Source organism: Clinocottus analis, unplaced genomic scaffold (genome assembly GCF_023055335.1).
Source record: "Clinocottus analis isolate CAN_PGR_092001 unplaced genomic scaffold, fCliAna1.0.p SCAF_9, whole genome shotgun sequence".
In the NCBI taxonomy this organism is placed as follows: domain Eukaryota; kingdom Metazoa; phylum Chordata; class Actinopteri; order Perciformes; family Cottidae; genus Clinocottus; species Clinocottus analis.
The window spans coordinates 11,025,855-11,040,102 of NW_027176251.1; the positions used below are offsets into that span (position 1 = coordinate 11,025,855).

Sequence of the window (14,248 nt, forward strand, 5' to 3'; positions counted from 1 at the left end):
TATGTTACTTTTTAATTAGAGCCCCAAATTTGATGTATGAAACGCTTTTTGTTCACCATACATTTCATTTCACAGTGAAGTTGTTATATATTTCTTAAAATAAAAAATCGACCACATTTTATACGAAAACACATTTTTATATTATAAGCAATGTACAGGAGCTCATTTATGTATGAGGAGATCTTTTCACAGTACACCTTATAACAATAAATTATTGTATATTTGTTCCAATAAAAGATTACCATAATTAATCATAACTGATAAATTACCATAAATAATGATGAAGTCTCAAGACCTGTCCAACCTCAAGGATAGCTTCTGTTCCACTCGGCCTTTCACCACCATTTCATCAATATTTGCCAATATACAGTGGTTATATTCATGTGTTTTCACTGTCTCTTTGATGTGAATGAAAATACCACCACAATATATATATATATATATATATATATATATATATATATATATATATATATATATATATATATATATTTGAAAAATCATGAAGAAAAATATATTCTGGTGCACATTAGCTCAAAGTCTAACTTATTTCCAAATGTTTTAATGTTTCTGTCCTTCACAGACATTAATGCTCAGGTAAGAAAACCCAAATTACTTTCAAGTGATCATTGATGATCCAGACACAAACTTCAGGCTCAAGCTCACAAAAGAAAATGAGAGTCAACAGGTATGGACCCGTACACTTCAAAAAGGTCCGTTTAAAAATATTATCACAAGAATAGATCTACTCTGCATAAGTACCAATTTTATTTTATTGAATACGCATCATATTTCATTTTTCAAAAACCATGATGGTGCACTTCTACACCGCCATAGTCTGCTCCTCCATCAGCTGCTGGCACGCTGCAGCCACCGTCAAGGAGGGAAGACTGCAGCGTATCATTCGCTCTGCTGAGCGGGTGATTGCCTGCAATCTGCCTTCCCTCCATGACTTTTTCGCCTCGAGGACCCGGAGGCAGGAAAGAAAGATTGTAGCCGCCCGCTCTCACCCTGAACACAAACTCTTGGAGTCCCTTCCTTCTGGCAGGAGGCTGCAGTCCATCAGCACCAAGACCGCACGCCTCAAGTTTCTTTCCGTCTGCTACTTCATCAACAAAGCCCGGGACCACTGACTCTGACTCCTGCATCCTCAGGAAAATGTGTCACTGTCACACACTCTTTGTATGTATATATTTTTTTAATTTAATATACTTGCCACTTTGATAATACACTTGTTTTAATGTACTGTTATTTGTTTGTTTACCATAATATTATTATTGTAATTGTTTCTATTAAGCCTCATATTCTTTTGTTAATTGGTAAACAGTTATTATTATGATTATCAACACGAGATCCCTGATGGTTGAACAGAATTTGAAGTGACGTTATTGAATTTTTTTCTTATAAAAATACTCTGAAGGTATGCAAAAGCACATTTTCCCCAAATAACTGTTGTAGTATAACCAGGAGGAGCCCGTTGATGTATGACATGCTTTTTGTTCACACTACTTTATCACAGTGAAGTTATGTATTGCTTCAAATAAAAAAACTTCTACATTTTATACAAAAACACATTATTATATATAACAATGTAGTATAACCAGGATGAGCTCATTGATGTGTCAAGAGATCTTTGTCACAATACAATTGATAACATGTAAGTCTTAATTACTATATATTTTTCTCAATAAAAAGCAGTTTTCCTAAATAAGTGTTGCATACCTTGAGGGAGTCTGTTGACGTTTGTGATGCATGGAGAATGTGTAACTTCTTTTTCGATGAACTACTGTAATTAATAATTGATTAAACTGTCGCCTGCTAGTTTTTTTTTAAGAAATTCTGAAAAACTCGGTGTTAAATGAAACACTTATTTGGCATATGAGTATTTCCATAACATGTCAGAGGTTAAGATGACGGGATGGGTTTAAAGCCCCAAGTTGTAATTGTGTCAACTCAGAGGGAAACGACAAACTTTGAATTGTCAAACAGTCACGTGAGCTATACAGTATACAACTCGATTGAGATTATACTATACAATTATACTAGGGTGTGTAAAATCGCTGCAGGACTCTGCTCTCAGCCTCCGTCCACCCGAGACAGATCCTCTCAGAGTAAAAGAGATAAATCACCAAGTGATTTCATGCCTCTCCTCACATTCACGTCACATACATCAATAAAAGTTAAGCTCAATGTGCACTGTAAAAACACAACAGGAGTGGAAGACTTGTTTCTGAACTCTATTACATCATTATATTTGCTACATACTATTTTTAAGACTCCATTTACTGAAAACTTCCGACCCACACAAGGTAATCATAAGACTTTATTATGAATGTATAAAGATTTCCAAATAGAAAACATTTTGAATGACCATCCAAAAGTAAACTTGATCTTATTGGTCAGAATATGAGCGCTTCATAGTATATATTACATGTTACATATATGAAATGAAAGGTTAAACCGGCTCAACATGCAGAACATATAGATAATCATTCATGATGTTTGAATTCATATTAAAATAGTTAGGTTAAAAACAGACTTTTATTCAATTTGTTCTTTGTTGGATAAAAACTCACGTCTAGTGAGAACCTCCATTTGTTTAGTTTTTTACATGATTGTCTGATAAACATTTGCTGAATTTGCTTTTGAAGCTTGAAGGAAAACTCATCTCATGATGAGCCTCACTGATCAGGCACAAGAGGCACCCCACCAAATACAAAACTAAACTAATGTATATGTATATTTAAGAGGAAACAGCTGTTTACACATAAAGGCAAAAGGCTTTTTTTTTTTAGAAAACCCCCACAGAGACATGGCATCAACATTCAAATTCCCCATTATTTTTGTATTAAAACAAATGGACCCGGTAAGACTGTATATTTGGTCTGAAAATGAATTTCACCACAACATTCACTTAGTTTTCTTGAGATCATTCATGAGATAGTTCTCATTTTTCTCAAGAAGTTTGTAGAAGATGTCTTTGCCGTCACGTCCGGCAGCATTTAGGGCACCAGAGTAGAGCTTCCTCATCTTATCCCTTTTGTTAGTGATAGCAAAGATTTCATCATAAATCCCCGCTGAGATGACTTTTTTGCTGAGGAGCCCATCCATAATGGTCGCAACGTTGCACACTCTATCGATCAGCTCGGCTCTATGTTCATCCACAAAGTGTTCCTCTGAGGAAAGAAGGAAACTTCATGAGGACATATTAGATTTCCTAGACTTAATACAAGTCTAAGAAAAGGACTTATGATTCTGCAACAGAGATTTCTATATATTGCATGTTTTACATTCATTGAATAAGGTAAATGTCTTATAGTTACAAAATAAAATGTTCTCTAAATGTCTTTCCCACATTTTACTTATGATGACATTTTGGGGAAATATGCCTTTGATCAAAAGATTGATTCGATACCGGAACACAAAGCTAGGAGAGATTTAGCTTAGCTTAGCATAAAGAGGCCCGGGGGAACAGCTGGTCGGTCCGAAGTTTGTGTTTTTTGTATCAATTAAAATAATAAGATATCAGCCGATGTTTAAACTTAACAAACATCACAGAGGTCTTCTAATCCAACTGCAAGACAGAGTGTTTAAAAAAATGATATTTCTCCAAAGTGTAGAACTATTAATTTGAATGGTGATGATACCTCGCAGCACTCATCTGTTCCTTTCATTGCTCCTGAGTCTGAGCTGCGTTTGGAGAACAAGTCAGACCTGTTCTAAAGATCCAACTGTGCAGCAAATCAGTGATATGGTTTCATAGTCAGATTCTGGATTTCCTATTTTCTAAACAATGGGATCAGTGACTGATTTCAGATAGCGTGACTTAAATCAGCGAAGAAGACATCATACTACCTGAGCAGTCCCCTTCTGCACCAGTTTCTCCGGCTGAGGGTCTCACAGCTGAAACAAATTTATGGGAAATTAAAATTGTGTAGTGATGGTCCAGTGTAGTGTTCATATATACGTACCGAGCTACAAAGATAATATTTCATAGCGACAATAGAAAAGAAATTAAAGGCATTGACTGTGTTTCTTAAATGCTCTTCCTGCACTTAATTTGTCCTCAACTTCATCTTCCTGTTTTAAATCATAAATGTAGAGGGAAGCAGTTTGCAAACCTATAAAATCAAAATTGTTTCAATGATTTATACTTTGTTTTAAGTATTTTCTTGATATGTTTCCCTTAACATGTCAGTCTTTTATACTCCTATATGTTTTGTTACTACGTTTGCTCAATATGTTGCGGTGTATGCTTTGGAGCAACTTCTGTTGCTCCAAATGACCAAATGACCTTCTGATGTAAGATCAAAAAACTGTAAAAAACAAAACAACTCACTGTCACTGGAACCGGGTTTTCGGGACTGTGAACCGATCTCTTGAGCTGCAAAAACATGAAGACATTATTAGATTCTGATAAACACAGAACAAAAACATGATAATTACAACTTGAGCTGCAGGATTAATGAAGGAGACATTCTGTGATGGCTTTCTAAACTGGGTTTTGGCAGACGATTACTTATTGCTTTACGTACAATGAGGTGTTACGTTGTCTTCAGTACAATACATTTATACATCAGGCATATGTATCAATGTATTGATCACAACAATGTTTATTTTAGAAACAATTACAAATGATGTTTGAACCTTTTTACAACCTTTATATTTCACATTGTGGTCGGCAAAACCCAGTTTCTGTCCTCGGTTGAGCAAAGATGAACTTCACATTGTAATACTTTACCGTTGTGCCATCTAAAAGTAAACAACAAACAAATCATTGTTTACTCTGAATTTCTTTTTTTAATTAGGCAATATAACAAAAGATTATGATAGCCAAAGCTTTTTTATTATCTATAAAAAACATAAATGTCAACTCAATATATCTTACTATGACATTTCTAGGTGAATTATTACTTTACATTCCTACTGTATCATATTTGATATATACGTTTTCAAAAGATTTTACTATAAAATAAGGAACAAAAAATAGTAATTATAGGTTGTTTCAATCTTCATATTGAAAATATTTGTTACAATATATATGTTATTCTTACTGTAACCTCTTGAAAATTAGCAATAGTTTCCATGGAAAGTACAAACAAGTAACTTTGTGACAGTTGTCATTTTATAAACATTTAAATGTCTGCTGCTGCAATGCATGAAACCTCCACCAGATGGCGAATACATGTATAGATTGTTTGCAACCGTTTTTTCAGGAAAGTTTTGCTCACGTTAATGACGTACAGGTCTCTGAAACTCTGAAACTTTTATTTGATGGTTTCTTGCGTCGTGGCCCTAAGACAGCTGAGTCCACCACTGCTCCAAAATCGAAAGTAAAACATAAGTGGTTCAAACCACTTACTTCATTATTGTAGAAAATGAGCTACGCTGCAAATGACCACCTTTTCAATTCAACGTTAAATTATCTGTAAGCCCACTTTAAGAGTTTATTGATCTTAAGCCAAATGGAGATTCTGCTCTCATTGCGCGTCAAACAGAGATACTTACCGAGTTTGTCTGCATCATTGCTGCAGCCAATTTCTCTCAACAACTCCACGACGACTCCAGGAGCTTTGGCCTCGGTAAAAATGTCCACCAAGACATTCCCGACATCTAAGTAGCCTTTACCCTCCACCATGTTGCGTTTGACCAGCGGCTCTTCTCTGCGGTCCAAAAGCTCTTCGCAGAAACTTTGAAAGTTATCCTTTGACAGGTTCGCCAACGCGTCTTTAATCGCCTTTTTTGCGGTTTTGGGGGGCATTTCTTGGCGAAAGATCCCGAGCTGCTGTGCAATCGTTATTATGTCAGGGGAAGGAAGACGAGTGTCAGGGCTCTTCTCTTCCTTATCGTGCAGAGAAACTGCTGCCGCGTAAAGAAGACAAATATGATGCCTTCAGGGATAGTCCGAAAATGTGACAATCAAGATATATTGATAATAACATAATTATTTATTGATAATAATTATTAGAATTGAATGTAAAAAAAAATAAAAAATTACTCGGTTTTATTATAACTGTTGAATAAATGAATTAATCAGGCGACTAAAAGTGAAATTTACCCCCATGTTCCACGTTTCCGCTCTTTGTTAACAGTATTACTTTAGATCATTTACATTAAGGTGTGGTCGTTTTATTTGCACATGTGGCGTTCAGGCTCATGTCCATTCATCAGATTGACTTCCTCTCCCAGACCTCCACATGCACGTGAGATATTATATGGCGCTATTTCAATATTTGAAATGGTTTCAAAACAATTGTCCTTAATACACTTTGACAGAATATATTTAATCTGTGTATTTGTCAGTGTGATCATCATAATAAGTTATAATACTCCGAGCATATAGCAAAGGATCTTAAACTATGATAAACTAACATAACATCAGGCAATACCATATGTATTATTATAAATGTATAATCCGTTATAATGGGGCGGGTTACTTGTGTAACGGAGTTAAAAACACACTGTCATTTCCTATTTTCAATGTGTTTTATTTTTGTTTGTTATTCAACAATCTTGTTGAGTGTGTATGAATTTTATTTTGAAAAGTTGAGTCTGTTTCCTGCGGAGGTTGCGTTTTGGCCTTTTCCGCACCTCCTAGGCTCCCGTAGTTCCGTCTTACTTTCACAAAAGTGAGTTACCGTTGAAGGAGGTTCATGTGCGAAGACAGACTGGAAGGAAATGTATGTGTGTTGTCTTCTGCAGAAAAATAAACAAGTGCTGGAAAAATTCAACGGAGCCGACTTCTTCTGTGTCCTGAACAAGTCCGTTACACTTGCCCTCTCTTCAATATGTTTGATCCAGACATAAACATTATAGGATCATTCTTAAGATGTACCTCTTCAATAAACAGGGAACAAAAGTACATTTTAGCTGGGGATTAATGCACACGTGCTGCTAAAGTGCGTGGCTTGTGTTCACAAGGTAGTTAGTTATGGTTAGTTTCTTCTTTACGGTGAATTTGACCGTAATGAAGAAACTAACCTGGTGGGGAAAACATGTCACAGTGCAACGATGTGACTCAATTCCGTGTTTTAAAAAGTGTAACAGCTTTGTGACACTAAAATAATAATGAGAGTCGAAAACGAGCAGGCGTTGGACACACCGCCAATAATAGTAGTTCAATGTTGTCTTTTCATGGGATTAATTGAGAGTAAAGAGACATGTTGAATATGGCATGCAGCGGGTAAAAAAGACACAAATCTACCTTCATTCTAGCGTGCTTACACTGCACTAAATGGAGGGTTTTGCTCCTGCTCACATATAAAAACAAAAGACATGTGAAGCCAACGGCAATGCATCCGGCAGAAGAGACAATGCTTTCACACTGAAAGTGTTTTACTGCAGGTTTGATAACACAACAACACACACCACGTGCATCTTGCTGAGGTTCAGATCTACGCTGCTGTAAAGCATCGTAATGTGCTCACTTGTAAGCCAGTCATTTTACCTGTAGGCGTATAGACATCGCACTTCATGGTGTTTGTGATTTCCTTGTGCTTAGTAGCCGACAAGAAAGTATAATAGTTCAATTGTGTTTTTAATAAATGATAAGGTAGTAGAAATGGAATTTCAAAAAAGCCTAATATTAATATTGGATTCAAATTCAACCCTGATTATTTTTTTTTTAGTTCATAGAGGTTTTTGAGTATGGGATTAAAACGTGGTTTTAGAATTATTCCCATTATTATCGACCCAAGATTGAGACTTTGATAGTGTTTTGGTTCTCTTGTTAAATAAAAAAAAGAAGTATGGTTTGCGTTACACATTAACAACTAGGCTAATTGTAAAAATATAACGCGAAGTGTAACTGTCTGACTGGAAAACAACAAATCCAAAGGTTGGTCTGCGTGAACTCATCTCTCGTATCTCATGTATGTTGCCCTTTGCTTGGGAGGGGTTTAACGAACAGCTGGCAGTAGTATTTCCGACAGTGTGGTATATTGGATCGAGCACTCGGTGCTCGATTGTGTTTGACTGTCACTACCACTGAGTACTGTGATAGATTGTTCATGTCTGCAGTTGATTCGCGCGCCAGTAAAGAATCTAACTTGTGCTGCATCCTCGTCTCCGTGCATTTTGTATCTAACAGTGATTTAGATAACCCACGAATAGTACAACTACAACAGTGACTATACAAGAAGCGTAAAGCTACAACAGACAGCATTGAAAGCAGCACTTTTTTAAATTGTATTATAGGCGGAACATCATTTTTAGGCGCGCAATAAAGTAACTTAATCTTGAAGTAGCGCCTTCCAGAAGCATTTAAAATGGTTTACACAACTATCAAACGCGCTGTGAGGCAAACGTTGGAAAATCTGCGTACAAAAGACTTTCTTACCTTTTGTGAGGAGCTGAAAGACCGCAGAGAGGAGCCGCGGGTCCTCTGCAGCGACGTGGAGGATAAAAGTGTTTTGCAGATCACAGACCTGCTGGTTTCTACCTTCACCGAGCCCAAAGCGCGTGAAGTGACTCTGGATATATTGAGGCTGATCAACTGCAACGAGGCGGCAGAGACTCTGCGTGAGTTAAGATGATGACTGACTGCATTCAGCAGTGTAATGTGTAACTTCCTGCTACAATCCTATGTATAATAACAATGCATCAAATAAAAATATCTCGATGAAAAAGTCCTCCAAGCCCTCTAGTGTTTTGCTCATAGTCAGTGTCCGCCACTTCGAACAGGTCTGATGTCAAAGTTAACACAAACACAGACACCATGTTGTTAACTGTCACAGTAAAGCCCCTGTGAGTATCGGCTCGAGGCCAGCTGACTTGTACCAAAACACACTTGCTGCTTAGAGGCATGTGGCACTTGAACACAAATCAAATACTTTGGCTCCTAAAAGTTAACTTCAAAATGAAAAGTGACATATCTCCACTGTGCTAATATGGCTGAGGAGGGTCTATGTGGGGCAGCAAAGGTTAACCTGCTGGATACATGTTTTACAAGCATTGGAACAGGCACTTGACTGTATTATTTTCTTTAAAGTATTGTAGAGTCAATACTGCAGATCAGCACTGTGTATATTGGGCTTTATGCCCAAACCGTCTTGTATCAGCTATTCATCATATCGCCTTTCTCTACAGAATCAACAACCAAAGTATGTGTGGACGTAAGTTAAACTTGAAAACACAAATATTCAAAGTACTCTCTTTAAAATGGTGGTAGTTTGAAATTATCCTGGTGTTGTCATTTTTGTCCCTCTTGTTTAGAAAGGCGACCCCACCTTCAGGAAGACCTCGACCGGGGAGCTGGAGATGAAGCCCTCACAAGAGGCTCCTGCGGGCCAGGGCCCTCTGCAAGCTGCCGGACCCGGAGGACCTGCGGTGTCGGCCAAGAAGCCAGAGGAGGTGAAGGCGGAAGCGAAGGCGCTCGTTCTCGCGCAGGGCGGGGACGCAGGCAATGAAAGGCTGGTTCTGAGCAGATATACCATTCAATTTGGGAAGTACAAAGGTCAAAGTTTCAAATGGCTGTTGGAGAACGACGTGGGCTACACTGCCTGGCTGGTGGCGGATCACCTGAAGCCAGGACAGGACACAACGCGTCAGAGCCCGCTGATGGTCAACAAGGTACTGCGAAGACAAGCACATTTTCAAGCTTCCCAAAAGTTTTTCGTTTTAAGGTATTATGTATATTATACAAGACACAACAGAGAAAGCTAAAGACAAATTTGATTAGCAATAATATCTTTTCCATACACACAATTAAATTGTTATATTGTTATATAAAACTGCATATGTGTGGCAAGGAGTTGTTTATGTGTGTTTGTCTCCTTGACAAACACACAGTGTCCTTGAGGAACAAATTTAGTGTTTTTAATTTGATAAAATATGAACTGCGTATAGCTTTAGTAATAACACAAATTTCTTTGCTCAGGATTCTTTGACCCGATATGCAATGGCTTACCCTGAGTTTTTAAAGAAAGTCAGATCCCTCCAGTTAGACAGTGAAGGAGTGGCCCTTGTTGGATTTGGTTGCCACGGATCTGACACGCTGCGGGATCTGTACGAGTCAACGGACAAGGACAAGATCAGGTGTGGTAGAATGCATTAGAAAATCGCAGCGTTAGCAATGCTGGCAGACATCTGAAGCCACCACTCTCCCCTTTTCTACACAGCTATGTCAACTTCCTCAGGACCATGAAGTCAACCTGCAACTCAGGGACCAAAATGGACGTCGCTGTCAGATACATTGTGAAGCGTGACCAAAATCAGTCCGCAGCTGCAGCGACTACCATCAGGCCGACCAACAGGCCGACCACCAGCTTCTCCACCCAAACAATCAGAAAGAGACAAACCAGAAGGTAAAGGGGTCCACAGACGCCAGCCAACTAGTGCCTCATGGTCTGTGTGTAAAAACTATTTTTGTATGGTGCACTTTGAGTGGTTAAAGACCTCTTTCACCTGCAGGTTTTACCTGAATGTGTATTACAGATGTGCTGAAGTAACTCTAGTGTCTCTTGACTTAGTTTGGCATTTTGTTTTTTATTCTAATCCATATACCATCTCACATTAAGTACCATTCCCCAAATAGTGCTTTTATTTTAGGATCTATCCACTTCTTACTTATTTTTAAATGGGAAGTCCGACGACTTAGTGAAAAAACGATGCATCAAACTATTGTGTTGTGCGATCCACTGTTCCCTATCCATCCATCCAGCTCGATCCCATTCAGTGGGAGCAAATATATAAACCCCCAGAAAACAAATCTCTGCACCGGAGTTCAGTACAATATTGCTGTTGCAATGGTTATTTTATTTATGAAAGTCATATGATTGAAGCAGCAGAGACAAAATCCACAGTCACTAGAAAGCTCCTGTCTACACAAGACGGCATACAACCGTTTTTTACAAAATAAATACAGCAACTGAACTTGATGTGCCGCTCTGCTAACTTCCCTTACTGCCCTCTGTCTCCCCTCCAGGATGAAATGGAGGAAGTCAAGGAGCTGTAGGAGGACGACATTGCCCCCGCTGCCCCGTTAGTGACCCTCGTCAGCAGCTTGTGGCCCGCGCCGACTCCTCCGGCTAAAACAATGGAGTCACAAATTGTTTTCATGTCTAAAGCATTTTTTTTACAACAGTGAGTCTCTGTACAGATTGTAAAGCCCCCGTAGGTAAATTTGTGATATTGAGGAATATAATCAAAATGTACCAAAACATAATTTAATAACATTAATAAACACCTTTTATGACAACTCTTGTGCCATGAATGGTGCCTTTTTTTGTAACAGTATGAACACTCATTGTTATTTATTGAAAGAGCATTTTCTTGAATGCAATCCCTATTTTTAGATGTAGAAACAGCCGCCTGAGACGCAGTAAAATCACATAGAGGCCCACGATTCATGAAGCCTGTTTTGATTGGTTTTCTTTTTACAATAAAAGGTTAATTTATATAAACTAATATATTATGGAAATGGAATCAATGTTGATCACTATAGTCTAAAAAACACTGTGAGCCACAGATGGAAAAGACCCCAAAAGACTGTTTATTATGACAAAGTACAAAATATGGATTCATCTTTCAAGTTGGTTTCTGCAGACATTGGAACTGGTGTTGCTGGATAGTTTGTCCAATATGGTGCGACGCTGTTCATGTCCTGGATGAACACACATGTGTCAAGTGTCTCCCTGAGGACAAAAAGAACGACACCCACTCAGTTATGAACAATGGGAGTTGATAGTTTATGTCTTATATCAACATTACAACCGCCTTCTCCGGAGAATGTTGCTTGCATGCAGCAATTACTGAATGTAAATACATTAAATAGCTGTTTCAGAAAGAAAACAAATACAGACCATGACTAAAATGAGCAATGGGGTTTGATTTCATGAACATTCATGAAAAACAAGTCTTTACTGAAGCATGGTTCGGATTATAACTTTAATGTGATAACATGAACAGCTGATTTGTACGTGAATATATATGGATAGATCCTGTTGCAGTTGGATCATGTTTGCATGTCGTAGCTATCTCGATTCAGATGGAAGCATTTGAAACATGTAATTGTTTTTATTCCACTCAGAGAGAAAACAACAGTAAGACCAGAGCTCCCCTCCCCCAGCACATGAAGGCTCTTGCTGCTCACGAAGACCTTGCATCTGTAAACATTTCAGAACTTTTTTAAATTTTTAACATGCTTTACATGTCAACAACTTCCGTGCTTGCAGTATAAAACCATGTTGCAAGTCAACTCACTGTCAAAGCAGGATGTCTACCGTCCTCCAGTCGCTCTGGCTGTAAAACAACAACAACAAAAACAGAAACAAATGTTTAACACATGTTAAACAGCACTGACAGATTTCCTGCATACTGTTTACTTCTCAGTAAACATTATTCTAGGTCATTGCCAAATAATTCATTGTATTCCCAGATGTGTTTATTCAAGTTCATTTCAACCGTAAGAAAAGGCAGCTCGTCAAGCATTATGTAATTTCCTGGAAACTACCTTGAGCTGCTGTGTGGAAGTAAAGAGACAGAAACGACGATTCTCGTTTGGTATTTAAACTTAATTTAGATCTGCGATAAAACGCCAGTGTGTCCGGCCTCTATGTAATCTACTAACGACTATCCACTAGCAACGATCTAACGACATGAGGGCAGGCGCTGGGGAAAATAACATTGAAAAATGAAAGTAAACTCGGAATTCCCTGTATTTCTTTTGTTTGTTCATATCGCCTGAGCAGGAATCACGATGCCTCTTGTTGTAGTGCAATATAGACTAATGTGGTTTACAAACAGCATCAACAGCATGATATGTTTCATATATGTGTGTCTATATGTGTATACACTGCTGCAATTGACCACGTAAACACACAGCAGCCTGATGGCGGCTCCTCTCACCAAGTTTCTGCGCCTCCTCGTTGCAGTTAATTTGTCTCAGTATGTCCACGGACACTTGAGCAGCTTCTTGCTCCATGAAAGTGGAAACCAGGACGTCCACTATCTGTAAGCGGGATTTACCCTCCACCCTAGTGCGTCTGATGAGCGGCTCTTCTCTGCGGTCCAGAAGCTGGTGGCAGAACTTTTCTAAGTTGTGTTCCGATAGGTCATCCAACATGTCCGCTATAGACATCCTAATAGTCTTGGCAGACATTTCTTCAACCTATTAACTGCGAAGAGTTCAAATTATTAGTATTATTTCGCCGTTTAGCTTGCAGGCGGTAGATATTTCGCTCCTTCACCCCGATGTATATGAACAACGAGTTTGACGTCTCCGAGAATGATGAGTTCAATGAGTATCGGAATTATGAGAATCCAGGTGTTACTGTCACATCTGCAAATTGGATGTAGATTTAAAAGTGCAAATATTACAATGTAATATGACAGACAGTATACATATCCTCTTATAATTATTATATTCCCTGAAGTATGTATATAGAACTATGTATATATATATATATATATATATATATATATAGTTATATATATATATATAACTATATATATATATATATATATATATAGTTATATATATATATATATATATATATAGTTAGATATATATATATATATATATATATATATATATATAGTTAGATATATATATATATATATATATATATATAGTTAGATATATATATATATATATATATATATATATATATATATATAGTTATATATATATATATATATATATATATATATATATATATATATATATATATATATATATATATATATATAGTTATATAATACGAGTTCCGCACAATAGGTTGTAAACGCAGCAATGTGGAAGAGCCTGTGGCCTCTATATGAGATATGGCAGCACTATGTCAAGTTGTACAGTCAGCCTCGAGCAGCTAAACAGTTCATTCCTACAATAACAAAAATAAGACAAATCAATGTATAATGACTAAATACGTCGTACTTGCAGCTTTACACGGTTAGATTGTACCAGGAACCAAATGGCATATCACTTTAATTCAATTACATACATTAGCGGAACTGACTACAACAATAAACAATTAAAGTCTCTTGCACTGCCATTGTCTTTTCTTTAGTGCAGCTCTGACTTTTCATATCAACTTATACATGTCAAATATCAATGTCAAAGATATTATAGCTACAATTCATCAAAACGTATGAGCGAAAAATGCAATTTCAGAAAACCTGAAAGTCCTTAAAATGTGTGTGTGTGTTTGTGTGTGTGTGTGTGTGTGTGTATGTGTGTGCGTGCGTGCGTGCGTGTGTATAATTACATTCTTCACACAATCCTATGTTTATATACAGTTTATTTACACAA

At 37.4% G+C, this 14,248-nt stretch overlaps 3 protein-coding genes across 4 annotated transcripts; 1 reads left to right on the forward strand and 2 right to left on the reverse strand.

The window, feature by feature from the left end:
* Positions 1–2,404: 2,404 nt before the first annotated feature.
* On the reverse strand, positions 2,405–5,854 carry LOC137781254 (apoptosis-associated speck-like protein containing a CARD). The gene is made up of 4 exons (XM_068569894.1): positions 5,509–5,854; positions 4,340–4,384; positions 3,856–3,903; positions 2,405–3,176 (listed from the first exon to the last, which is right to left on the reverse strand). Exons 1-4 carry the CDS (start codon positions 5,759–5,761, stop codon positions 2,911–2,913), a joined length of 612 nt encoding a protein of 203 aa, XP_068425995.1. The 5' UTR covers positions 5,762–5,854; the 3' UTR covers positions 2,405–2,910.
* Positions 5,855–8,047: 2,193 nt separating this feature from the next.
* LOC137781253 (uncharacterized) lies at positions 8,048–11,148 on the forward strand. Its single transcript, XM_068569893.1, has 6 exons — positions 8,048–8,520; positions 9,088–9,113; positions 9,214–9,570; positions 9,878–10,035; positions 10,119–10,304; positions 10,925–11,148. Exons 1-6 carry the CDS (start codon positions 8,268–8,270, stop codon positions 10,983–10,985), a joined length of 1,041 nt encoding a protein of 346 aa, XP_068425994.1. The 5' UTR covers positions 8,048–8,267; the 3' UTR covers positions 10,986–11,148.
* Positions 11,149–11,486: 338 nt separating this feature from the next.
* On the reverse strand, positions 11,487–13,209 carry LOC137781255 (apoptosis-associated speck-like protein containing a CARD). Of its 2 annotated transcripts, none has more exons than XM_068569895.1 (3): positions 12,847–13,209; positions 12,202–12,240; positions 11,487–11,633 (listed from the first exon to the last, which is right to left on the reverse strand). In XM_068569895.1, the coding sequence occupies exons 1-2, from the start codon at positions 13,097–13,099 to the stop codon at positions 12,218–12,220; spliced, it is 276 nt and encodes a 91-aa protein (XP_068425996.1). In that variant the 5' UTR covers positions 13,100–13,209; the 3' UTR covers positions 11,487–11,633; positions 12,202–12,217. The 2 variants fall into 2 exon arrangements, with proteins under 2 accessions (XP_068425996.1, XP_068425997.1); XM_068569896.1 differs by lacking the exon at positions 11,487–11,633 and adding an exon at positions 12,064–12,104.
* Positions 13,210–14,248: the final 1,039 nt, after the last annotated feature.

Excerpts from the sequence above, each read along its gene's own strand:
- LOC137781255 (XM_068569895.1), bottom strand. The coding sequence starts at position 13,099 with ATGTCTGCCAAGACTATTAGGATGTCTATAGCGGACATGTTGGATGAC. Across the intron at positions 12,241-12,846 it reads CGAGGAGGCGCAGAAACTTG|CCAGAGCGACTGGAGGACGG; the intron begins GTGAGAGGAGCC and ends GTTGTTTTACAG.
- LOC137781254 (XM_068569894.1), bottom strand. The coding sequence starts at position 5,761 with ATGCCCCCCAAAACCGCAAAAAAGGCGATTAAAGACGCGTTGGCGAAC. Across the intron at positions 4,385-5,508 it reads CAATGATGCAGACAAACTCG|CTCAAGAGATCGGTTCACAG; the intron begins GTAAGTATCTCT and ends ATGTTTTTGCAG. Across the intron at positions 3,904-4,339 it reads AAAACCCGGTTCCAGTGACA|CTGTGAGACCCTCAGCCGGA; the intron begins GTGAGTTGTTTT and ends AATTTGTTTCAG.
- LOC137781253 (XM_068569893.1), top strand. The coding sequence starts at position 8,268 with ATGGTTTACACAACTATCAAACGCGCTGTGAGGCAAACGTTGGAAAAT. Across the intron at positions 9,114-9,213 it reads CAACCAAAGTATGTGTGGAC|AAAGGCGACCCCACCTTCAG; the intron begins GTAAGTTAAACT and ends CCTCTTGTTTAG. Across the intron at positions 10,305-10,924 it reads AGAAAGAGACAAACCAGAAG|GATGAAATGGAGGAAGTCAA; the intron begins GTAAAGGGGTCC and ends TCTCCCCTCCAG.